This window comes from Anopheles nili, chromosome 2, assembly GCF_943737925.1.
Source record: "Anopheles nili chromosome 2, idAnoNiliSN_F5_01, whole genome shotgun sequence".
NCBI lineage: Eukaryota > Metazoa > Arthropoda > Insecta > Diptera > Culicidae > Anopheles > Anopheles nili.
Window position 1 is genome coordinate 70,018,124 of NC_071291.1, and position 25,866 is coordinate 70,043,989.

Below are 25,866 nucleotides of genomic sequence, written 5' to 3' on the forward strand. Positions count from 1 at the left end.
TTTATTCGCCAATCTCAACAACGTCCCCCCTTTCGAGAGGCAGGTACACGAACAAACGACAAGTGAAACGATCATCGTGAGCATTGTTTTCTGTATTATGAGTGCGGAAAGCAGGAAAAATACGATACGATCTCCTACAGTGATTCGCCAGCGGTCCACCAGGTGGCGCTCGATCGTCAGACAGGCTCAATATTCCCCCTTTCAACGCTCCAATCCCAGAAGAAAGCAACAAAATGTCATGCCGCTTGCCTTCTACGTGCAATTTCCCTTTGCAATCGTCGGATCACGGTGATCACGACCAGAAATCCTACCCGCACGGAGAGACAAGCGGCCAACCTGGGGGTGGCGTGGAAATTTGTGATAAATTTTCACGATTAGCGAGGAGACAAATGATGTCGTTGAATGCGCAGAGTGCGGCGGTGTGCACGAGGTAAATACCCACTTACCAACGGTAAAAACACAACCCTCGCGATCATTCGTCATCCAACAGCCCTCCTCCACATCCCAATGACTAATCCTCCTGACAACTCCAAAACTACAACGGGAAGTGGGAGAGAGAGAAAACTGTCCACTCTTCCATCCGACCCCGAGAAAGTGTCAAGCGGAAAAGACGCGAGCGCGAAGGGCCCTTTGGACGGTAATCTTTGGACCCCCGCGGCACGACCGGCAACAGATGGTGGAATTTTCCTTTCCCACCCCAATGCTCACCAATAATGACGTGAATATATCATACACGCGAGACCCAGCACCGATCACCACTCGGGGCGAGGGATAATCATTTACCTTGCTTTTATGCCTTATTCACACTTCAATGAAGCTGTCGATTTGTTGCTAACCGGTCTTCCTGTGTATCTTGAGTACAGTTCACATTAATACATTACATAAAGCTCCACCCCTTAAGGTTGGAGCTCAGGCGTAATTATTATTAACGGTTTAAACAAAAAAGGACTCCCGCAAACCGCCCAAAGCTGACAGAAATCATTGCGTAATGAATTTCTTTGATTGTTTATATTTTTTCTAAAAATGCGTACGTCAACTTATGTACATGCAACATGCTTGATATAATTTAAACCCAACTTTCTCTCCCGCCAAAACTGACATTTTCCGTAATTATCCTTTGCAAAATGTGGCACTCGGTTCCGGATCGTAACCACTTGGCGAGCCCCGAATTAGACCCCCAGCCAACTAGCACGGGAATAGCGCGAAAACAGTAATTCACTCACCTCGACGCCAATTGCTGGTCCCGGTTCAAATAGAGACAATCACACGTACCTGGTGCGCACATTCCCTTCGAGAGCGAAATTGCCTCCAAAACCCGGACAGCAAAGCAAAAAAGTTTTTCGTTTGGCTATCGGTTTTGTGAATGGAGGAGAAAATTGTGCAAAGCATAAGCGGCAGAAGAGCAAAACAAAATAACCCTGCGACGTAATAAGTCAGCTCCGGAGACGAATAAAGATCATCTACATCGCGAGGGCTCTTCTCTTCAAAGGCAACCGCGTGGACAGAGCGCAAAAAAAAAATCGCCAACAAAGTACGAATTTGCCGCAGCAAACCACCCCATCCGACCCTTCCAATTAGGGGTCATTAATCAAACGTTACCCACCGAAGCTTCCACTCAGGGTGCGCAAAGGGCACCACTCCAACAGCCCAACCACCCCACGGTTAAACCACCCTCGACACCCATTTCCTGCACACCGGCGACAGCCTAAGGAGCCACCTCCTGCCGGTGGGATGCAGCAATGAGCATCGGTGGCCTAATAATCATCCATCTCCGCACCATGATTGCACTTCAAGAAGAAGCAAAACCCTTCAACCTCGAGAGCCTAATGAACTACCAATCCAACGGACCACGCAATTGGGCTAGCGAGCCGTTCAGTGATGTGATCATTTGCATAAAATCCAAATCAAACATACACAGCCGCAGCGCACGAATGGGAGGTCTTGCAGAAACCACCCAGCAAATCACCGCCGGGGCAACGGGTGGCATAATTAATTCATTTCTAGAAAATTACACTCCACCACCCAGGCGGAGGAGGGCGCTTTTATTGGCGATGATAGCCGGCGGGCCCTTTTGAGCCGGGTAGCTGATTTGAATGTGAGAAGGTGAGCCGGTGAAATGCAAGCGCATGTTCATGCACACACACACTCCATGATTTGCGCGTTGGTCTATCCCGGGTTGCGCCACCGAACGATCCGCACAAATTCGCCCGCCAGCGTAACAACCGAGCGCGTGCAATCTCTTCATTACACGCTGGGAAACATGGCGGACATTTTCGTAAGCCAAGCAGCGTTTCTTGGGACTAGAAAATCACTCGATTCGTTGATGTGAACTCATTTCAATTTAATGCTGAGCGATAGGATAATATATAGAGATCTTATAGCCTTTAAATTCATAAACTATGGATCATCATTCCAAAGCTTCGTTCAGCAACAGAAGCGAGCAATAAAAAGGTATCTCAAAGTGCAATAATATACCAATAGAGACATATTATTATGAGAGAAAAAAGACACGCTAAACGCTCTGCAGCATCATCCCACTGTGCACTGCCGCAATGCCATTAAAGAAATTGTGCTCCATAGGGGAAAAGAGAGTGCATCCAACGCGAATGGTGCACCATGCAGCAGCTTCCGCACAATACGTGACCACCGCAGTGGGCTGGGAACCGGCAGATAGAGTGTCATAAAGAGGAAATTATTCACAGCATTACCAGGCTCCTCCCAAGGGGCTGGTGGGCAGCGGTGCAATACCACCTTGTGGCAACGAGAGCCGTTCATTCATTTGATCAGCTGCAAAATCATCCCTCTAGCGGGAGGCTGTGCTTATATGGGAATTACAATATAACCGCACGGGCCCATGCGCGGAGATTGTGCCAGTAGATGACCTTTTGGACGTCTCATACAGCGTGCATTCGCCACCGCAATTAATACGATTAATACGGGAGCAGCGTTTCGCGCGAACCGGCAGTAACTCGTAAATTATACACCAACAGGCAGGCACATGCTTTTAAATGTGATGATGGTGGAAAACCACATGGCAAATTGCGATTATTTTTTCAATCAATCCGAAACCTTGGGTTAATTTAACTTTAGTCCTTTTTTCACATTCAACACCGAAAGCATTACGTTACACGCTGGATTTGTTAGTGATGGGGGAAGTGATTCGAATTGTTGAGGAGAAAACTGTTAAAGTGCATCTCGAACACAAGGAAGCAGGACGCACGCCTCTTAACGGGATGGGCGCAAGAGGAAAAACCGAATATCATCCGCCCGCGGTGTGTGTGTGTGATGGTGGTGGTGGTGTTCGCATAGATTAAGACGTCAATTTTGCACCTCCATTAACGAGCTCCTCTCGTGAAGGGGTGTTATTTTAAAATATCACAGACCCTTCCCATACTGTGCTCGGGGTGGCGTGGAATTTCCTCCCCTTCGAGAGCAATTTTTCGATTTTCGCAAACCACCATCGCGCGTCGATTACGCGCCGTCCAGCGGAAAGCCCTGCCTGGTGGAAATTACCGGTTTTCCACCATTCCCAAGTGGCTGCTTCCCTCATCCGGCCAGGGCACCCGGTGCGCGATGTTGTTAATCAATCGTCGGCGAGGCCAACGTTCCAACGCCAACGATGGCAATTGGTGGTGAAAATGAGATAAATATAAAATTAAGACATCCCCGATGGTATCTTCAAAAGCCCGCTTCCTCATGCCAGAGATCATCGATTAGGAAGCGAATTTTGGGTAAGAAAAATGCAAAAACACCTCACCAACTCCATCGGTTGGGTTTTTACTTTTTCTCGTGAAAAATATAACTGAACCCGTTTTCTTCTTTCGCACCGCATACTCTCGACCAACATTTCCACCTCAGCTCCAGCGTGAACTTGCGCATACAAAAGCCCCCAACGGTAGCACATTCCCCAACCGTGGGAAACTGCAGGTTACTAATTGCGCCACAAAATGTCACCGACTCGGGCGCGATGATTCCCAGGATTTCCCTCTCGTTCGTGGTAAAAAACATGTACACCTTCGGGTTCCACTCAAGCGCGTATGCTTAAATGTGTTTTTTTTTGTCTTTTCTACCCCACAAAGCTATCCCCCTAGGGGATGAAAAATGGAGCGAGCGCGTGTGCAATGAAACGCATTCGACCCGCCATGATTCAACTTCAACGCAGGCAGAGCAAACGATGAATAAATGTCACAGGTGAGCTTCACGAACAATGCACACCGACACCGTAAAGAATTAAGGGCAAACAAGAACATGACGTAAAAGCTTCATAAAATTCTTTGTCACGAAATGGTTAAAAACGCAAATACCCTTACACCTCTCGCATGCCCACACGCATCGGAAAAGCGGAGTGCAGGAAAAGCCATTTCGTTGCATAAGTGGACGGACCGGAACTTGTAAGGGGTGGGTTGTTTAAAAAAAAAAGCAAGCTCGAAAAATGTAACCACATGGTACAAAGTACCTGGCATTAATCCGATTCGAGCCTCCCAAGGGAAATGCCGTAATGTGCCAGAAGGGACACGCAGCGATTTCAATCTCCCCACTCATTTTATGCTCCATCGAGCAAATCGAGCCCTTCGGCGAAAACCTTTCTCCACTTTGCGGCTCTCGTACGCACCGAAGCTCAGTGAGCGTGCCGAGAGGGATGGCTTTGAAACGGAAAATGCGCATCCCTGCTAATAGAATTACGCCGAGCGCGTTCTAAACAGTGGAAGCTTTAACGCGTCGTGTAGAAAAATCAAGCAAACGCGATGCTTCCGAACGTCACTGTCCACTGACTTCGGGCAGGGCGAAGAACTCAATGCTCCAGTGGGTCTTTCCCGCATCGTGTGTGTGCTGCCATATCCTTACCGACATGGGCCGCGATATGCATTTCATAACTGCGTGTTGTTTCTGAAGGGCGCTCCCAATGTTCCACACCGAGCTTCCAGCCACTGGAATCGCACTGAGTTCAGGGTCTGTGAGGAGCAAAACCTTCTATGGCGCGGCATTACACCGCCAGCTGGAGCCGTTTTTCATGCGCAATCGCAACACCGCGTACGGTCGAGGGCATGAACCGGTCCCAGACCAACAGCATGTGGTACTTTGCATAAATCAGGGAGTCTCCTCCACTCGGAATCTCCCCCCGATGAGGAGGTTCAAGTTTGCAATAATAGTAACGCGTACATACCCCCGGCGGGTTTGAGACGGCAAACGATTACAAAACACATGCACATGGGGGGAAAGCATAGCTAGAAAAAAACGGTAAAAGCTATGGTTTTTCGCTCGGTGAGAACGCACCCGGGGACATTCGCGGCGTAACGATTGAATACACACATAACTCAGGTAGCGCGCGGTTACCGACTAGGGAAGCCAACTAAGCCAAACAACATACACCGTAGTGGCTTCTGAATCGACGGTGTGTTGTGCCTGCGAGGAGACAATTTAGAATGCAGGGCAGCGCAGTTTTGTTCTGCGGGGTCACAAATGTATAATTTTATCGGAAGCCCTGGGAGCGCACCCGATTACGAGTGCAAGAGACGAAATATGTAATAACGCGGTTTGTGGAGCATCGTTACATTCTAAACAATGCTATGTAACATGTAAAGAGCATGTAAAGAAAGACACGAAAAGGTAGCTTGAAGATTGCCCCAGAATTTCTTTCAAAAAAAAGGTTGAATAATAATCTCATATAAGGTAAGAGCACATTATAAAGTCTATAAGACGTCGCCCCAAAACGAAAAAGGAGTGCTTTCTTACCTCATACACCTCATAGAAAATGGTTTAAAATTGTGTGTAAAATCGTTACTTAGTACGAAGAAAAATTACACTTTCTATTCTCACACGATGCGCCACAAATCGCGTTCGAAGACCATTCCGAGCCCTATTTGAACTCGACCTCTCCCTGCAATACCATAAAACCAGCGAATATCAGAGAAAGTGACGCCTCCTCAAAATTGATACAATCTCTTCGGCATGACGGTGATCGCCTCCCATCCACCACGACAAGATCTCGTTAGATCGAGGCACGATCACGAGATGTACGAGCGAGCGCACAAGTTATCGGTTAACTGGTGAGCCTGGAATATTATCATTTTTAGCGGAATGTAAATTGGCGATAAAGCGCTCTCGCACTCTCGCAAACTAACGAACATTTGCCCAGCACGTAGAGATGGTGTGCCTAGGGAAAACTCAACCTAGACACATCAGCGAGTCGCCGTCGCGCCACCGATCGATCGCGAAAGGGTGATAATTGTACAATACGACTCACGATTTCGCGAGATGGCCATTCTCATTCCTCCAGACAGGACACATTCAGGCAAACGTGCCGCTACAGGCCATTGGAGGCAAAAAATCAAACCACCCCTAAGCTTCCCGCTCGAACGACTTCATTGAAACGGCCAACCGGCGGAGCCATTCTTTGCACTGCAACAAGCACAACCAACGAGCTTAACATTCCAGCAGCTTCCAAGCCCGCTTTCACGCTCAAACACTAGAAAGGGTGTGTGTACAAAGCATCCCCTAACATGGGCCCGCCTCGACAAGGGAGTAAAGGGATTTAATCCGAAAGCCACGAAGCTGGCGCACCCCCAACGGGGCATTCCACGTTCTTGTTACCTTTTTTCCCGTGATTAATATCTCACCAGAGCAACGTTGACAGCGCAGACGTGCGCATGTAGCCCTAGCTGGGAGCCCTTTGCGTGCGTGTACGCATTGCTGCTTGTTATCCCGCTTGCGCACGCGACTCTCGCACCCTTTTAGCTCGACGAATTCCACACCGAGAGGAGAATTTCGCCTTGATCTTGTCAGTGGCGCGGTGGATTCTCGTTAGGCGCTGTTTCCATTTCCACCCCACTTGCGGCCTTCTATGCTCTTTTTTTTTTCTTATCAAGCCACGGCCGCTGAAACCGAACGGAGCACATTCGCTGGTGGCGTGGCATGAAAATGTTGTGCGCGCGCGCGAGCTTGCAATTTAATCCTCACCCGACACATGCTTTGGATTGCTCGGTAGGTTCTTATCAGCTTGCCGTTCCCTGTGCCAGAACCCTGCCCGGAATGCGTTCCATCAGCACCCGCAATCGAAGCCAAGTTCAACAGGCAACGATCAAAGGGCAATCATCCTGCGCAAGGGCATATGCTGCGGGAGACGTCGTGCTCCGGGGTTTCATTACACCAGCGACGCAGCAAAAAGACGAAACAACACGCGCCTGCGAATTAGGATCGCACGACGATTAGGAATTTCACCGTGAACGAATTTGTTGCTAAGAATAAGCAGTGAATGGTGGCGTTGGGCACGAATGGTGGGGCGCGTTATGCACTAACGAAACGCAAACCACTGGTTCCCATTCAATTAGGGACACTTTTGTAATTCCGACATTGACCCAGTTCGGACTTCGTCACAAGCATTCGCTTCGAGCATGGTCCACTTCACACACTGAGGGCAAACAAAGATTATCATGTATCTTTAGCACCATCAGATAAGGAACCCGGTGAGTCTATTAGGCTCGAAAAAAATACAATTTTAAATGATAATGCCTAGATTTATATAGCAAAGAAGTGGCGTTGTAGAAATGTTCCAAAAATCAACCAAATTCCATAGTATTGTTTGAACTCGTGATTTTTCCCATGACGTAGTGATTATGACAAATCGGACGACAGAAATCGTGTCATACATTCACATTGAAAAAAAATAATTATCTTGTATAATAAATCGCTTGAATATTAATACACAAAAAGCTCAAAAATATCCAAAATACTTTTATTCTAGAATATAAGCCAAACATGTTATAAAAAAGATTTTTTTGCATGATGTATATAAGCCGCAATAATTCAGTTATGGTTGGTTTTGTAGACTAATTCCTATAGATGGCACAAGACCAAATTAATGTTCTAACAGAGAACAAAATAAATCTACGAACTTCATGTTTATTTTAGACGATAGACAAAGTGCGTTGAAATCTGAACCAAACTGCATCTCGCCCATCTGCTAACGAGCATCCGGCATCGCGCTTTTGGTCAGGGATGATCTTTCTCTCATTTTATCTCTAGCATAGCAAAGGAAAATCAACCAACCGTCGTCCGATGGACGTGAACGTGAAAACTAAAAATACGACTCTATTTTCCGTTGCTTCCCAGCTGGCGCAGGCAGGTTTCGTATATTTTGCGAACAGAAAACCGTAACCCCAACCCAGATGGTACACAAACGCCTCGTGATTTAACGAAAGACTCGCCACCCGCCGTCGTTGTACGGATTTTTCCCGCATTTTCATCAAACCACGCCACCCCGTTGCCCCACCCGTGGGTACAATTATTATTGGTAAACAAAAAACCCCGGCACAAAACCGCCCTTCGGTGGGTGCCAAATCCCTTCTCGCCTCGCAATCGCCCGTGTGAGTGCGATTGCTGCGCGTACATGCTGCTCTTGAGCGAGAGATGTGGCGCTTTTCTCGCGTAGGACACCTCAGCCGGGCGGGAACGATAAAATAATGACAGAGTCATCATCCGCCCTGGCATCGCGGTGGAATGCGCGAACTAAAACAAACCTTTCGCCCCATGCGAAGGGTGAAGGAACTCACTGCCATGCACGAGAGAGAGAGAGACGGCTTTTCGCGATGATGATTATGATCTTGATTTTCCACACACCTACCAACCCTGGCTAGCGGTCGTGGTCACCCAGCCAGTGTTGGAAGGGATTGAATAAAATAAAAAAAGTGCGACTCATTCTCCTACACCCAGAGCGAGGAGCAAGGGGTTGGGTTTTGGGTTTTGTGTCAGAGCTCGACCTAAATTGCAGGGTCAACACAGACCAGGACAGTGTGTTTTTGTTGTGGCAGACCACAACCCCAGCCACGGTCACGATTCCGATTATACTCCGCCGTGTGGATTCCGGAGCGCGTCCCGCCGAAAGATAAATAACAAACCACCTCGAAACCCATCAAAACCGTTGGGGTAACTTCCGTGGAGTGGAAGTGAGAGCTGCACCCCCCGCTTGTCTATGAGCCACACTTTTCTTTGGCCACATTTTCATAGGGTCACCCCCGGGGGTGGAGAAAGGTTTTGTAGGCCACGAACAGAGCCTAATGGAAGGAAACTGGCGAACGCCACCACACCCCCTTCGCGAGGGTCAACATGTGACCCACCCCCCCCCTGCCCCTCTGCCACCCATTCTTCATTGGCGAAAGTCCGAAACTGGTGCAAGCAATTAGGCTGGCGGCATAAATCTGTCGTGTTTAATTTCGGTTGCCAGTAAATCAGCATCACATTTTCGAGGTGAGGAAAAAAAGGCTTCACCCGAAATGGGAGCCACTTACGCACACAAAACGGCTACGTGTTTCCTATTTTTGGTATGATTAGCAAGAGCGAGAGGTTAGAGCGAGTGTAAAGTACGAAACGAATAGGTTGTGAGCCTCCAAATAATGTGTTTTATGTTTCGAATTGACTGTTCTACCAGCTCCGGCAAAGTTCGAGTGCACTGCCGCCGAAGGACAGCTGTGTATGGACGTGGAACTGCAGCTCCAAAAACCGGCTGTCTCGGGAAGGAATTGCCTACGATTGGCAGGCTGCAAAAAAGGGTAGGCGAAGCAAGAAAAGAAAATCCCGTACGTACCATAGATCAACGGGCGAAATAAACCATCCCGTTGACAGGGCAGTGAGACATTTGCGGACCACGTGCGCTGGTTTATGGCGTGGTTTTTGAGCGTGGAGACCATTATGCAAAACCATTCAATGGTGGCCCACCACTGCCACAATAGGAAGCCCCCACCTCTCCACTGCCATATCCACTCCTCCCACATACCAAACTGAAACCGGCATTAATGCTGCCGTTTATTTTCTCCCCACCACCATAGACGGTCATTAACCTACGCCGCTTGGTTTCCATCCGTTCGGGCGTTTGCGGAACCTGGCGAGCGGGAGATGGATTTTTCCAGCGCTTTTCCTTCGCAGCTCCGTGAATCCGTACAAAATGCAACCACGGCATCGACCGAACAGAATCGCTTTCGGAGAGGTTGGAAATCGTTCCACTCGAATATGTGACGGAAACCAAGAACTAGAGGTTCTCCGTTGCTTAGGGGAGGCGTTTTTATGAAGCATGCTAAGCCAGCAGGAGCCGAGCATGATGTAGAGGAAAAACCATTCGTCGCGAAATCCATTCACTTCCGAAGCGACAACTCAGAGAGGTTAATGCGATGAGAATTAAATAAGTTACATAAAGAAGCACGACGAAATGTTTCCACTACGAAAGGAAACCGACACCGGCCGGTGCCGGGAACTAAAGGAATGTTTCAGTTTTTGCAACAATCACACTTAGTAACTGTATGAGCTCAATTCAATGCGTAGCAATAAACTTTTTCTTCATCGACATCGTTTCTGTGGTTTAAATCTCAGAAAAAAAGCATTTCATTCAGCAGTGCCGAACATTTTGCGTTATTTTAGAGAAAGAAAACATCACATGATTACGTAATTTCTCCAGCCACTCGTCGGACGTCTTCTTCTCAGCTCAGCGTCCGTTCTCACTTCAAAAAGTGTGATTGTCTGCTCGCGGATGTAGAAACATTCTCACTACATTCGCCGGTTAACGTTGAGAATGGAAACCAATCGCGAGATGAACGCTCTCGTGACTTTGTGACGTGCACACACCTGGTTTGTCCTTGTCCGTAAGGATCCTAATCCCACTGGGTGCTACCACGTTGCTAAATTATTTCGACATCACAACTAATCGATAAAACTGCAGCCCTTCCACATCTGATTGGTCAGCATGGGTTCCAACCGTCTAGTTTTTTTTGTATATTCAGCTCCACACGATGCACTTCAGTTATACTTCATGACTCATTGTAGCGCTACTGGCAGAAGTACACCGTCGTTCAAACACACGCGCCCACATACACATCTCTCGGTACACACATGCGCACACAGTAGCAACTTGGGGAAGCCGCGTATGGCGTTTGCCAGCTGGATCGATGATTTGCGTCTTTGCAACTGGACAACCAGCAGGAAAAACCGGCCACTGGCGATGGCCAAACGATAAAATCAGAGGACCAAGTAGGCCCTTTTCTTTTTGGGGCGTGGAAGCATACAACCCCCGGCTAGGTGTACTATGATTTGAACAACCGAAGTGCAAAATAAATAACAACCACTGTTTATCGCTTGACAGTCGTTTGACAGCTAGTGCAAATTCAAATCTTGCTTACCTTTCTACGAGAGAAAAGTGCGTTATATTTTCCCCCCGTTTCAGCACATACACTCAGCGCACTCACACTCAAAATCGAACACACACAATCGATGCGCAATCGTTGCACCACTAAACAACGGCACTGTGGTGACGAAACGGAGACCGAAATGCATACACTTTTTACTGGCTGTCACCGCTAACAAATCTCCCACTGTGTGCTCTGGTTGACAAAGGGGGGCTCTGACTGCTTTTGTAACAAGGAGAAAAAAAACACCCCAATACCGTATCGGAGCGAATCAAGTTGAGCTTTATCGATCCCCGGGGGTTAGGAGTGGGAGGATGGAAAGCCAAATCAGAACACCACGGTGACACAATCCACAAATGGGATCGGTTTGTCGCGTTGACGGTACACACACGCGCAGCTAAAAGTTTGCCAGAGTCGTTAAAACCAATTTAAACTGCAAGAAAAACCCCGAAACGAAGGAAAAATAAAAACCATGCGTAACGACGTGCCGGAAAACTTTCAACTTCGCACCGAGCGCACCCACCACACACATCGATTGGGGGTGGCGATTTCGTGGCGAAGGTCGGAGTCGATTGTGTAGTTGGACCCGCAACAAACCACGTAACGTGAACATACACACACACACACCCTGCCCCGCACACCCTACCCTGTGTCGTGTTGCCTGTCGCGTCGTCGTAGTCGTCGTTCGTCCGGCGTCCTGGTCTGCTCCTCCTTTCGGTGCCGTCCCGTGGCTGAGGGGCTTTTTGTTCGTTCTGCACTCGGCAACGCGCTAAACCGTAATGAGAAATGGCCGCAAAGAAAACTCGCTTTCCCAGCGAGCGGTCGTGTTTTGCGGGGCTGGTGCCTCCTCAACGCTCACCTGTGCTCGAGCTATGCGCCTGTTTTCCACGATACACTCTCTCTCTTTCTCTCGCTTTCTGTGCCCTCTCCGGAAAGAAGCCACAGACGTTAGAGAAAGAGATAAAAAGAGTGAGACACTGACAAACGGAGAGAGAAACCATAGAAAATCATATCGGTTTTCTTTAGACAAAATTTTCCGAGTAGAAGCGTGTTCTGATATACTAAGACAGATTTTAAAACATTACCACAGATATAGCGGAAAAAGCAATCCATCCTTACGACGATCCGTATGGAGAAGCATGCGAAAAGCCACCCCATCTGTTTGTGGGGGAATGTGAAAAAGTGAAAAGGTGTTTCCGAGATGGAAGCTCGCGAAAAGGTCACCAATGTGTAGGACACGCTGTTGTTCGCACGTCACAGAGTGAGTAACCCTGGTAGGTGGTTGTATGTACTCGGGGGATATGTAACAAAAATACCCCACGCCGTCTGTGAAAGCAGTGTATGGTTTGAGAAAAAAAGCACTCCCAACGCTCTTAAGCAAGGAGACAATTTCAAGTCTAACTGAAGCGCCGGAGAGGATGCAATCCAGCCAACTTTGTTTTCTTTTTAATCTAATTTCTACTGAAGTATCCCCGACCCAGCATCTGATGAGTATCATCTCCACATCGCCTGAAGCACACACACATTTGTGTAGACCTGAATCACGCCATTCAGCGCTTCTGTGATGTATAAAACACCTGCCCGTTTGCGCTTAAGTGTCGCACAAACTTAAGAGAACACAAATGACTTCATCATGCCGACACCAATAGCGCCATCAAGAGCGTGCGGCAATGCGAAATGACAACCATACGCTGCTGTCAGACGATATCGTGCGTGGGACGATGGAGAACTCGATCGGCTCCAATCGTCGAAAAATTGCACGACACCCCATGGTATGATGTCAGCGACGGCCTCTACGAACAAACACATGGCGGGTGACACTTGTCTTCTCAAGGCAAGGTCAAAAGCTGTTTGGGTTTCCGAATGCCCGAACCGGATCCGCGCTATCCGCCAAACAAATAGAACAAACCGGTCACGAGAAATCTGTAGATGCTTGGAAGGTATCCGAAATGGCTTTTCCGGTGTGGCTGCCTATTGGGCCAGCTTCATTGCGTCATTCTGGGAGAATAAAAAAAATCAGCTCGCATCTCGAGAGTGACGATATTGGGAGAGTGACACGCATGCTCCTTTGTTAAGGATAATTACGCTCTACCGAGCGGGCGATGACGTCCAGTGCGTTTATCACAGTCAATCCGAGCAAAGTCGAGATAAAATACACGCGTCACGTTGTCTGTAACTCGGGCTTAACTTTTATTTTCTTTTTTGCCTACCCACCCACCTGACTCGTTGTTTACAGATTGTGGATAAGCAGAGAAATAAGAGAGAGAGGGAGGAATGAAGAGAGTAAAAAAGGAGTATTGACTAAAAAAACTCACACACGAAATCCCACATACGTTCACCTGACGTTTACGCGCTGCATGACAACTGTGACGCGTCGACTACTACGATCGGTCAGCTCTCATGCGGATGCAAGCCAAGGAAGGCAACGAAGGCTGCACTGCGGCCAGATGCAGTTCACATCGATGTGTCATCGACGAGGACTCCCCCCCCCCCCCCATCCTGCTGGCCACTCCCAACAGGCGGCGCCTTGAACTGGAGGGTATTTTTAACCTTCCCACCCACCACACACAGCTGTATAGCGACATATACACTCAACAAACTGCAACTATTGCGCGTCCTGTCCGTCCTCTCGCACATTGTTTGTTCCCTGTCCTCGAAAACGGACGGTCAACAGCTGTGTTGATGGGTTATGGTACGCGATTCGTAACACTACCGTCTGTCCCACGTCCTGCATACAACACGCGTCGCTATGCAAAAAACACACATCGCACACGGCGGTCTTAATTATGCAACGCGATTCACGGCTAGCTGATCAATAACGCTGATGCAACGGGAAATAAATGCAGGCATTAAATACTTCCCAGCCCCATTGGATTTGAGCGTGTTTTGATCACCCGAAGGACACCGTATGTCCTTTCTAGGACAGGCCATTGTGCCGTTTTTGCTTCGGTCCAGAAAAATCGATTGCTTGGAGCTAATTGGACTGCTAATACAACTACCACGTCGGGCCTCACGCGTACACCATCGCGTGTGTAGGTGTAGCCGAAGGGGAGCTTCCGATTGGCCCCACCTCCTCCCCCTTTATTCGGGTGGTGAAAAAGTGAGTTCCACCCTACCCCCACCCTAGTTTCGTGCCTTTTTTTAGTGCGTGAAATGAAAACACTACACAACGGTCGCGCACAATAATGCACTACAAACGCACGCACACAAACAGTTCGTGGTAGTGAATATGCTCGCATCTATGGTAAATTGGCACTTCCCTCACCCCCATTAGAATATGGTGATACGAGAGGTTTTGGCTCTACTTTTCACCCTACGATAACAAAAGCAAAACCCCCGCTGAAGGGAGAACAGAGGAACTCTGTACACCCTCAAAACGACAGACAGTGGAATATCACTTTTCATGCGGAGTGTCGAGGGGGGCTACATTGACTCTGGGGGGAGGGCTGAAGATGGTCTAGCCACATCCGAATACCGACAACGGCCACAACAGCGGCAGCCACCTGCCAGCCATCTTTGTTCGCCTACTTTTTTCGGCCGTCATTTAGAGGCGTCCACCAGCCGGAAGGGAGGGCTGTTTCTCGCCCCAGGGGTGGAAGCAGGAAGATGGGTAGCTTCATTTTCTTTTCATGGCACACTGCGGCCATCCATCAATGCTTCTTTCGCTTCGTTCCACCAGAAGACGAGAATTGAAACAACAGTGCTAGCAGAGCTGTGTTTCGCGAAAACGTTGGATTTTAGTAGCAAACGAAACGGAAAAAAAATACTTACGCGAATGTAACGCAGAGGATTTTTTCCCTCAACAAGCGCAGGTTCTTTCCTCACTGGACAGGAGGCAAAGGTGCAACGCGAGTGATGGTATTGATTTTCGTACACACGGACGGGCGATGACTCGTCGACGATGTCCTTTTGCACAATTTCCGTACCGTTAGCTTTCGGATGTGACGCGTGTACGTTACGGGTTTTATTTTGCACAATTTTACTCGCACTGCACACAAAGAGCACAGTACTTTACCCACCGTACCACAATGCACTCTTTTCCTTCGCAAAATTTCACCTTGGCTCACAAAACGTCGCACAATACGGTCGCCACTGCAGCGTGCCTGCCCTGCTTCGCGTAAGGGGGAGAAACTCGCCCTGCAAAAAAGGATTTTGCGAAGGGTGGGCGGTAATCAGCACGGGAACAAGCGCCCCAGCCAAAAGCACTGCCAGCAACGATGATGGGGAAGATCGCGCGAAGAAAAAGGATAACTGCGCCTAAGGTGATGCTGCACAAAACAACGCCACACACGATCCGCTTACGGATTTTTCGCTAATCAACCAACGCAACTCCGCGCACCGTACCCTAATCGGATGCAGAAAAAAACAACCTAAACGCTCTCGGTTGCACACGTTAGTTTTGATTTTTAAAGCGAAATCGACGACGACGACGAAGACGACGTCTTTTCGCGATACTTCTTTTTCAAAATGATGATTTCAAATTCTTTTTCGTTGATGATGGCGCTGCTGACGAATACAAGCATTTTCTCATACTACCATCGTATGCGTGACTTCGACCAATTTAGCCTATGCAAAGGAAAATCACACGTATACAACACTACAATTCAAACTGTCAACTGTCATAGGGTGACTTGAATGCACAATCTCTTGTATGAATTTTCTTTCCCATAATTTTTATCCTATATGCTGCTCAACGGTAGATTTTAAAGTTTTTATGAGCTATAAGGTATTTTACACTGCATAGAATTTTACAAGCCCATTAAGTTATTTCTTAACATTTCGTACATACCTATAAATCCATTTTCCCACCAGGTACACGTTTGAAGATAACCTATATTTCAATTGATCTTGAGAAATGTCACTTATTCAGGCACGCACGATAGCGGTGATAGTTGGTTGTTTTTCACAATTTCAGCACCAAGGTGAAGTGCTAATATTAGAGAATGGAACAACAAAAGCCTTATTATGCTATCATATCGGGATTGTGTGCATCGTCGGCCAGTCTCTTTGGTAAACTCACTGCAAACGGCGGCCAGCTTCTCCGATTTGTTGGTCTCTCCGACGTAAGTAAACGCAATTAAAAACTAAACACTTTATTCAACACGTTTAACAAGTCTGGGACATAAAAACATTGGATTCTTTTTACCAAATCCAAGTATTATTTGTGAAGTGTATCCATAATTTGTGTAGTTGTGCAAATAATGTAATTTAGCTGATTTTCAGTGGTACTGTCAGTACAGACGCGATATTTGTTATGAATCATTTTGACAGTTCAGTCAACGCTTTTCCTAAGGGTAGGGTAGGGGTAGCATAAAAATAAACCAATTTTTAACCAACGCAAGTTGTTCGCTTCTTTGCGCGGGTTGATTCGAGAAGTCTAAAAAGGGTAACGTGGCTAAAATCGCTCAGAATTTTCGAAGAGTGGCTTCACAATGGGTCCGACAAAAATCTCACCCGAGGACCAGCAGTTTAACATATCCTTCGTAGGGGAGGTGAAAAAACATCCCTGTCTGTTCGACAGCGGTAGCCCCGAGTACAAACAAAGCTGTAAACAGGAAGATGCCTGGACGGCGGTTTCTGAAGCTGTGGACGAGTCTGTAGATACTTGCAAGAAGCGTTGGCGGAATTTACGGTGCTGTATGACACGTTACCTTAAGACAATTCGCGACAGCAACGACATATCGCTCACAGGCGGGCGTCGAAAACCGTACTACCTATTCGAACATATGCAGTTCGTACTACCCTATCTGAAGGCGCGCGATGAAAACAGCACCTACGAAACGGATGATTCGAGCTGGATAAAAGGTTCCTCGGAGAGCGAAACGTTGGTGAAAAACGATGATGATGACGACGAAATTGAGCATCAGATTGAGACGATCAACGTACCAGAAGAAGATCACAACGATGATCACATCAAAAACAGTATATTTCAATCCATCAAGATCGTGCCATTGACACAGGAACCGCAGGTTGTCCACGACGAGCATCAACAGCAGCACAACGTAATCCAGACGAATGAAACGACTACCACCAGTGGTACGGCTACGACGTTTGAATTCATCTCATCCCCTCCTGCTGTAAAACAACCCAGGCTCTCAAATGCCCCGAGCAGTGTCAGCTCGTCCAGCCAATCGGCCACACACCAGATAGAGACGACGGTCGATCGATCGCAGCGACAATTTTTCACAATCACTGGTACACCAATGCATCCATCGAACATCCCGATATCCTGCTATTCAACGCCATCGGCCATAGTAACGCAGCAGCAGTCACCAACACCTAATCTGACCGCACAGACGCAGCCCCAGCCCCATTTCGCACTCATATCGGGTGGATCCACGATGGTGAGCGATGCCGATCACAACTTCTTCCAGAGCCTCGTACCAGACATCCAGACGATGACGATGGAGCAGAAAAGAAAACTCAAAATCGGCATCCTCCAACTCATCGATGGTATACTCAACACGTAATTATTAAGAAGCGAGCACGCACGAAGATTAATAGATCCTACTTGAATGTTAGGGAGTTGAAGAGCACACGGATGACTCGTTTCGAACGCAAGACAGAACAAACAAAAAACCTAAAACCGAGTTGGAACGTCTTATTGTAACATAATTTAAGCAAGTGTGTAAATGTTAGTATATGTTAAGAATATCTACATCAAATTCATTGACGAAACGTACAACTTTTTCTGCCAAGGAATATGGTAAACTGTAGTTTAAAACAAATTTGTTTGTTTTTATTTACGATTTCAAACGTTTTTCTCGAGGTCTTGTAGACGACCGGTAACAAAATTTCATCCATTTATTTGTAATGCAATAATAAAATTTTAAATCACGCACCCTGCAATCAAGAAATGTTTTTCGTTTTACGAAATTCCCACGCACTAACCTTTGTAGATGTGTTTCTTCCGCAGTGGCCAGCTGCAGAAATTATCTCTCAAGCTCTGTGTGTTCTGATTATGATCCTGCTCAATGGTTGCGTGTGGCGATTCTTTGTCAAAGCACTCCACTCTGGCTCGGGATCTACTCTGCGCGCTTCGTTGACCAGCGCAGCTGCGAATTATGTTGCTTCGGTAAGAAACATTTAAACTACGTCAGTTGCTCTACTAGTCTCGGATTTATGTACTTCAATTAAACATTTCTACAGGCCCTCCTTGGAACGGTGATATTCAACGAAAAGAGCACATTGCTGTGGTGGTTCGGCACGATGCTTGTTCTCGGTGGATTGCTATTGATAATCGGAGGTTCGGAACAAGAGAACCTGAGCCCGCATTCTGTACAACAGGACAAAAATAAATAAAAGCGTACCTGAACTTTAGTTTTTATTTTATAACAAATTGCATCAAATTACATTATCCGATGTAAGGCAATTGAGAGCTGAATTTAGCTATTTATACCCCGGTGGAAGTCACCCAATTCTACAACGTTGTCCGGACGGCGGTTTTAATGCGCCTCACAGTGTTGATCATTGGTACGGAGACGACATATAGCGCAATTGTTCCGATAGCGACTACCAGCGCGAGTCGCACATTCGCATCGTTATCCTCCTGAAACCAATGGGAGTACACACCTAACCCGATCGTAGCTACTGCTAACAGGTACGACACCGTACCAGCGATGCCGTGAACAATTTTGCTGTAGATAGGCCGCATATAATACCGCAGCTGAAAGGCATATTTCGTGGTAACCCCGCCACCAATCGATGCCAAGGTGAAACAAACCGTTACCAACCCAAAGATGCCATGTAGCGTTTGAAAGTGTGACTTTCCGAGTCGGACTTTGTTGAGGAAGATGCATACGGAGGCGATCGTGATCAACACGCCGGCTATTGCTTGTAACAACCAATGAAGGAACACCTTTGTTCGATGTTGGCAGCGGTGGGTAAAAAAACTTGCTCCGGACATTGTCAGTACCGCTTGCGACATGAGGATTAAATACTGCAAATATAAATACGTAATTTTGTGAGAGGAAAGTAGTCCGCCGAAACGATCGTGAAGCTTCCTTACGCCAATTGACATAAACGTTGGGTGCCACGAAAACAGTACCATTGCTTTGTTGAAACAATGATAAGTAATGAAACCGGCAACGGCAAACATAAGCACGTTGACTAGTATATTGACGAGCAGCAGCGGCCCGCTTAGTGTGGACCCTCGGTTATTCGTGTGGCCATTCGAACCGTTCCGTTTGCTTCGATCCATCTGTTGTTCCGTATCTGCTTCTGGTGTTGTTCCTTTAGGTTCCTCGTCGTCGCGATAGTCTGCGAACAGTTGTTCGTGCTCTGCGCTGGTTCCTTCAGGCTCACCGCCTCCCATCCCGTTCTGATAACTGTTTGCGGGAAGATCTGCCCTTATCTCACGGGAACTTTCGATGCCACCTTCGTGATTTTGTTGTGTTTCTATAAACTCAGCTGTGCAATAAAGAAGAAATATGAAGGGGTTGAAAACATTTACGATCGAGTTTATAACAAATTCTCGATTTCTTTGTTTAGCCATCAGTTATCATGATTGTGCAACAATTAAATCTACCTGTTGATCTTGCTTCGGCCAGCCTACCATAGGGCACGTTCGATCCAGATTCTGTGCCATCATTCCCCATCTTTTTTAATTACCAGCATGCACCACCAGAATGCACTAAAACTTACAATGACTGGACGTCTTGAATCGCGATGTAACTACGCTCAATTTGCACATTATCTCTCAAGTGGGCGACGGCCCAGTGGATCAAGCAAATACGATGTTTGCACAACCATTTCCTTCTTATCTTGTGCATTTTCGGGCGAGCACATCAATATGTAATCCTCATTGCAGGGCAAGCAGTAGATAATTTCACAATCGGTCAAACGGGATGGTTGTTTGAATTTCAATTTCAACGATTTGAATCACATGTTTTTAAACTCTTTTATACATTTCTATACATATTCTAATCTATCGATTTCTTAATTACGATGTAGGATTAATAATAATAGATATAGCTAAAAATTAAAACATATTGGAAAATAAAAGAAACTGACAAAAATACGCACGATCATGTGCTCCTTTTAGTCGGGCCTTAACATGCGTAAGGATGCGTAATAAGGGGTAGCGTTAAAAAGCGCGCGAGTATATAGCTATCAAAGCGTGCGCAGGAATAGGAGCCATTACATTCCAACCGCTTTAAAGAACGATTTAGTGTTTCAACTGTTTTAGTGGTGAATCTCAGAAAAACAAGCTATTTTTTTCAAAATGAAGAATGGTGAGTAGCATCACGTGGGTATTGTAAAAATGTATCTACAATAATAAGCATATTTCCCCAATTTTTAAATGTTTATATAGTTTCGAAATCTTCTCGCGCCGGGCTTACGTTCAGCGTCAGTAGAGTCGCGTCGTATTTGCGCAAGGGAAAGTATGCCAAACGCATCGGTGCCGGGTCCTCCGTCTACATGACGGCCGTACTGGAGTACCTCGCGGCGGAAGTGCTTGAACTATCCGGAAATGCGGCCCGTGACAACCGCAAGTCTCGACTTACACCGCGACACATCCAACTCGCAATCCGCAACGATGAGGAACTCAACAAACTTCTCCAAGGAACCACCATCTCCCAGGGAGGCGTAATGCCAAATATTCATGCAGTTCTGCTGCCAAAAAATACCGCCACAAACAAATCTAAACCAGTTGGGCAAAGCCAGGAGTACTGATAACTTTTATGGAAGACTCCTTCATTCGAAAGCTATTTTTTATGTTTGACACCAGTGCATTTTTTTATTAAATAAGATTTCACAATAATCGCCATTTGTATTAACTGGTTTTACTTACATTTTTGCATGCATTCGATATAAATACTGCCATATATACTCATTTGCTAGTTTCAAAATTGAATAATATTACAAAATTGCGATGTAAGTTGAATCTGTTTGGCCTAAAAAGGTATCTCAATAAAATACGACGTTAAATGTGAACTCAACTATATCTCGCAGCATCCAATCACAGCACTTTCAGTTTTACACTACAAGTGAAATGAGAACTAGAAAGTGCGGCTCCGTCTGAACAGATAAGAAATCGAGATATGATTATTCTGTTTGATTTAACGATAGTGTTAAATTGGACGAATGAAATGCTGTGGTTCTGGGCTACGGAACTTTTATATATTTATACCTAAGAAATAAAATAATAAATATCTACTTTTATATTCTAATAATATGCGGTAGTGCTGCGCTCATAACAGGTATGGCGTCACGAGTATCGTAAGTTCGATATATACATACGTAGTATACGAAGTATACGCCATCGTGAATCCTGGTGGCTTACAATAGACGTTACAGTCAATGATCTGCCATATCAACAACCTTATAATTGCGATTCAAAACCCCCATTTCCCCTTCAAACAGTATCTCATTAATAAGCCGCTGGGAAAACGTAGCCTGTAGTTTATCAAAGGATCGCAACTTATGAGCTACGAGCTTTCCATATACGTCGAATTGGTCCTCTCCCGTTACACTTGTGGAATGTTTTTCCACAACAGGCTCTATAAAACCGACCTTCCGCGAATTCTTTGTAAGCAGTTTGCGCTTTTTTTTCGGAGGTTGCGATCGTGGTGCACTTCCTGCAGGTGCAGACTCTCGTTTAGGGGCGGATGAATAGTGGCCAAGCGAACCGGAATCAAACGGATCCACCGCATCACAGTTTGAACTCTCATCTGATTCATCTTCGTCATTGTCAATATAATCGACGTCCGTTCCTTCGGCATCGTCGTCGTCGAAATATTCCTAAAATGAAGTAATGAATGCCTTTTTAGAAAAGAACTCATCGTAGTACCACATTGACGATGACCAACCACTGTTTCTTCCTCTTTAACACCGTTCTGGTACGCTTCCGTAATACCCCGTGTATCGTCGTTTGGGAGCTCATTGTCCATGAGAAAATCAAACAAATAAAAGTACCAAAGTGTTGGTTTGTACACCTCTTCCACACCAGCGCCGGAGAGCACAGATTTTTTCAGCTTAGCCAGTTCCCGACGGTAGCATGATCGCAAACCGTACAGTTTCTTCTTCACCGTCTCCTTGGAGGCATGCTTGTCCACTTCGCGATATTTTGCGACCAGTGCATCATAGGCTACTTTTCGTTTAGAGCGATCTGAGTAGTCTTCCGAATTTACCTTCCACAAGCATGGGAAGCTTCTGTAGAGCTCAATAAGCTCCGAAATGTATTCTCGTGAAAATAACCGCAGGTCCGCCATCGGTGCCTGGCATAGAACTTGTTTGTATACAAACACAATTGGCTGTCAAACTTGCCCTGTGGGGTTGAATCCCGGTTGTCAAAACAGTACTTGCAATAGGAGAAACAATTAGAAGCGAAAATGCTGCGTCCGGAGGTGGTAAAACAATTGGAGTGTCCGTTGGTTGGCCTTGCAACCTCGTGGTCAATCGGGCGGAAATCAATCCCTGCGGAAGATCTGCCGACGGTAATACGTAGTTTCCAGAGAAAATATTGGCCTTTTCCTAAGGAGAAGATCGCAAAGAGCAACCTCAAAGCAAAGCGTCTTCGCGAAGAAGGTAATGCGGCTTATAAGAAGTCCCCTCAACAGCCTGAAAAGGCTATGGAATTGTACAATCAAAGCATTTGCTGGTCAGAGGAAGGATCTGAAGAGCTCGGGCTGAGTTATGCCAATCGTTCTGCGGTGTACTTCAGCCAGAAATTGTACCACGATTGCCTGGAAAATATTGAACTGGCGCGGCACCACAATTATCCGGAGGAAATGAGCCAGAAGCTAACGGACCGTGAGGATCGTTGTAGAAAATTAATGGAGGGCTCGTTCACTCCAAGGAAAAGTAGCGTGGGACATAGCTTTGTTGAATCTAGTCTTCAGCTTAACCAAGACGCTCGATCTATTCGCACAAACCGCAACTTGAATGTAGGCGACAAGGTGCTTATTGAAAAACCATTCATTCTGGTTCTGGAAGCTGTGATGGCTTACCAGCGGTGTGATTTCTGCGGCTCCCGTAACGAGCTAAATCTTTTGCCCTGCAAAGGCTGCACGGCGGTGATGTACTGCAGCTCAGAGTGTCAAGAGCAGGCACTTCAACGATACCATCGGTTTGAGTGTGAAATCGTCGATGATATTCAGTTGCTCTTCAGAGGACCAAAAATAACTCGAATTTTCCATGTGATGCTTAGATTATTTTGGTTTGCAGTACAGCTCTATCTGGAAGATCCAGCAGGGTTTCCGAAACGTATAACTGATTTCACTGAACAAATAAAGCATGAAGAGCCGTTTGGCATGGATCCTTTCGGTAATGTGTTACATCTGCTAGCAACCTGTCCCGATAAGATTATCTCGCCTGACGATAAACCTGGCATGACAGGAATATGTGTCTCGCAGTATGTTAGCGTACTTATATATGTAATAGCAGTCGAAGAAAACGAATCTCTTAAGCAATGTCTCAAGGGAACGACAACTTCTGAAACACTGTTGCCTATATTGTTTCAATTGATCGAGAATGCGATATGTTTGGTAGACAAACAATCGGAAGAATTTAGCTGCTATTATCCTTTCGCACGTTTGTTGAAACATTCGTGCACCCCGAATGGAGAACGTCTTCTGCTCGGTACTCAGAGTGTTGTCATATTGAAACGTCCTGTTACCGAAGGTCAAAATATAACCGTTGCATTCGCGTAAGACTTCGAAAAACATTTTGTAGGTAGAACAAAAAGAATTCATTCTCTCGACAAATTTGTTTCATTTCAGACACAAGCTTGCATCCATTAAAACCAATAAAAACGAGCAATGCGAATGTGACGGATGTAAAACGCATTATCCCAAGCTAACGAAGTTAGAAGTTGGGGAAAAATTGGCCCTAGAGCTCGCCCCAATACGATCGGAAACGGATACAACAATCCAGCGGAAAGAGTTGAGAGATTTCTTGTTAAGGCACGATGAGCTGTATCCAAAACCAGAGTTAGACGAAGCTTGGAACTTATTCCGATCATTTATACTGAAAGATATAAAAGTTTCCTTTGAGTCATAGATGTCTAATGTTCATGATAAGCATATCAGTAAAACAAGATAGAATAAAATCTTCAAAGATGTATGAATTATTGACAGAAAACACTAATGTGTATACGATAAATCAGATCACTCTTACTCTCTTACGATCCCCTTCGTAATCTGTTCGCATCTATCATGAAGAACGGGGAAAAACTTAAATTTTGATTAGGGTTCACCCTCTGAACTGCAATCAAGGGCAACTGTTACATATTTATTAGATCTTAATGCTGGATTTCTGCTCATGACAACGCAGTAGGCCGCTTACTTGTCTTTGCGGTCCGCATTCAGCGAATTCACAATACGGTTCACTTCACTGGCGACGAGATCGTCCAGAATCACACCGTTAACGTCGATAAAGTTTGCGGCTGATTTCGTGACGGTTGCCTCACGAATGCCACGTGCGTCCTTTAGCTGCACCGTTAGCTCATATTTATCGTCGTACTTCTTCATGTCGGAACTGGCTTGCCATCGTTTCACGTTTCCGCTGGCGTCCTTTTGGTTGCCCACCACAAAAATGCCCTTTTCAACGTACGTTGTGTAGATGGTCAGCACACCCATAAGGAAAAAGTAACAGCACACGCTGACGATGAGGACGGGTTTCGAAGCTGGAAATGAATACTGATAATCGTAGCCGAGGGCAACAAGCGCGATCGCGACAGCCTGCGCACAGATGAACAACCGCCCGTCGATGATCGCGAAATGTTCCTTCATGTTGCTGTGCTTCATTAGCGCATCCTTGACCGAATCATCCAGAGCATGCTTCACCGCAGTACCGTCCCATTTGTTGATCTGGACTACCTGTTGGTGACCGAGTAGGGAGAAAGAAACAAATCAGATACGGATGCGTTAAGAACCCAGTGACGTGTCCTGTTAGCAAACCGGCACGCTCAGCATCAGTTTACCTCTTCCTCCTTGAGTTGTGCGTTTTCAGAGGGTTTCTTGTTTTTGTTTGACATTCCGAAGCTGGATTGTAGGCGGATTATACCGTAAAGGACAAGGATTCTTGTTTAGAAACAGCTCGGATAGGAAGATTTATATACTTTTTATGTTTTTGGCGTTGAGAAGAAAGTTGATGTGGACGTTTATCGTTCGATTGACGTGCAGATGGCTCAAATAAAGTACAGGTTAGGCCATCTATCGTATTTTGACGTAGATTTGACGGAATTCTTGCAATTAGACCACGATGTCTCCATTATTCAAATTAAATGAATTTACTTATTTTTCTAGTAATCATAAATGATATAAAAGATAGCTGTTAAGTAAGTTAACAACTTATAATTGACCAGTTAAAGGCAAAGTTTATGTACACTAACAGGAACTCTTCAGTGTTCGGTTAGCTACAGTGTGTCAAGCAAGTAGTGCACAAATTAATAACTTTTTATGTTATACGTTTCAATAATCTCATAATGCTTCCTGTAATGTACAGCTCGTATTAATTTTCACTAGTTTTGATTTTAAATAAATAAAATTTGAACGATATTTTCTAAATTTATCTTCAAACCCTTGAAATGTATTTTGTATTTCAGACCCTTGTGATTTAACCAACGTAAGATATCGTAAATTTTTAACAACGATTTAATATAGAAAATTTGATAATTATTTGCCGCAGGTTTTAAAATTTTAGTATTTTCCTAGCTCATGCGAAAATCGTTTCCATACATCTATATGCGCTCTCT

General features: G+C 45.9%; 8 protein-coding genes across 11 annotated transcripts in view; 4 read left to right on the plus strand and 4 right to left on the minus strand.

Annotated features, from left to right (window-relative positions):
• LOC128720685 (lissencephaly-1 homolog) overlaps positions 1–15,640 on the minus strand; it is a 43,409-nt gene extending 27,769 nt beyond the window's left edge. The window contains exons 1-2 of one of the 4 annotated variants that reach the window (XM_053814373.1): positions 11,815–11,921; positions 11,163–11,390 (exon numbers count right to left, since the gene is read on the minus strand). The gene's annotated coding sequence lies outside the window, so the exon portion shown is untranslated. Of the gene's footprint in view, positions 1–11,162; positions 11,391–11,814; positions 11,956–14,939 lie in introns of those variants that run through there. The other 3 variants (XM_053814374.1, XM_053814371.1, XM_053814372.1) reach the window with 3 other exon arrangements.
• Positions 15,641–16,148: 508 nt separating this feature from the next.
• Positions 16,149–18,585, plus strand: LOC128730748 (uncharacterized). Its single transcript, XM_053823827.1, has 3 exons — positions 16,149–16,231; positions 18,085–18,243; positions 18,318–18,585. The coding sequence occupies exons 2-3, from the start codon at positions 18,130–18,132 to the stop codon at positions 18,468–18,470; spliced, it is 267 nt and encodes an 88-aa protein (XP_053679802.1). The 5' UTR covers positions 16,149–16,231; positions 18,085–18,129; the 3' UTR covers positions 18,471–18,585.
• On the plus strand, positions 16,601–17,638 carry LOC128730745 (uncharacterized). The gene has a single exon (XM_053823825.1). The coding sequence runs from the start codon at positions 16,601–16,603 to the stop codon at positions 17,636–17,638; it is 1,038 nt and encodes a 345-aa protein (XP_053679800.1).
• Positions 18,474–19,765, minus strand: LOC128730746 (uncharacterized). Its single transcript, XM_053823826.1, has 3 exons — positions 19,696–19,765; positions 19,177–19,577; positions 18,474–19,107 (listed from the first exon to the last, which is right to left on the minus strand). Exons 1-3 carry the CDS (start codon positions 19,763–19,765, stop codon positions 18,589–18,591), a joined length of 990 nt encoding a protein of 329 aa, XP_053679801.1. The 3' UTR covers positions 18,474–18,588.
• Positions 19,766–20,275: 510 nt separating this feature from the next.
• Positions 20,276–20,843, plus strand: LOC128730618 (histone H2A, sperm-like). Its single transcript, XM_053823692.1, has 2 exons — positions 20,276–20,401; positions 20,482–20,843. Exons 1-2 carry the CDS (start codon positions 20,392–20,394, stop codon positions 20,841–20,843), a joined length of 372 nt encoding a protein of 123 aa, XP_053679667.1. The 5' UTR covers positions 20,276–20,391.
• A 520-nt stretch (positions 20,844–21,363) lies between these two features.
• Positions 21,364–22,381, minus strand: LOC128729566 (uncharacterized). The gene is made up of 2 exons (XM_053823070.1): positions 21,980–22,381; positions 21,364–21,911 (listed from the first exon to the last, which is right to left on the minus strand). The coding sequence occupies exons 1-2, from the start codon at positions 22,379–22,381 to the stop codon at positions 21,468–21,470; spliced, it is 846 nt and encodes a 281-aa protein (XP_053679045.1). The 3' UTR covers positions 21,364–21,467.
• Positions 22,382–22,501: 120 nt separating this feature from the next.
• Positions 22,502–24,170, plus strand: LOC128729583 (uncharacterized). The gene is made up of 2 exons (XM_053823071.1): positions 22,502–23,817; positions 23,891–24,170. The coding sequence occupies exons 1-2, from the start codon at positions 22,502–22,504 to the stop codon at positions 24,168–24,170; spliced, it is 1,596 nt and encodes a 531-aa protein (XP_053679046.1).
• A 191-nt stretch (positions 24,171–24,361) lies between these two features.
• On the minus strand, positions 24,362–25,255 carry LOC128731848 (signal peptidase complex subunit 2). Its single transcript, XM_053824996.1, has 2 exons — positions 25,093–25,255; positions 24,362–24,988 (listed from the first exon to the last, which is right to left on the minus strand). The coding sequence occupies exons 1-2, from the start codon at positions 25,144–25,146 to the stop codon at positions 24,452–24,454; spliced, it is 591 nt and encodes a 196-aa protein (XP_053680971.1). The 5' UTR covers positions 25,147–25,255; the 3' UTR covers positions 24,362–24,451.
• Positions 25,256–25,866: the final 611 nt, after the last annotated feature.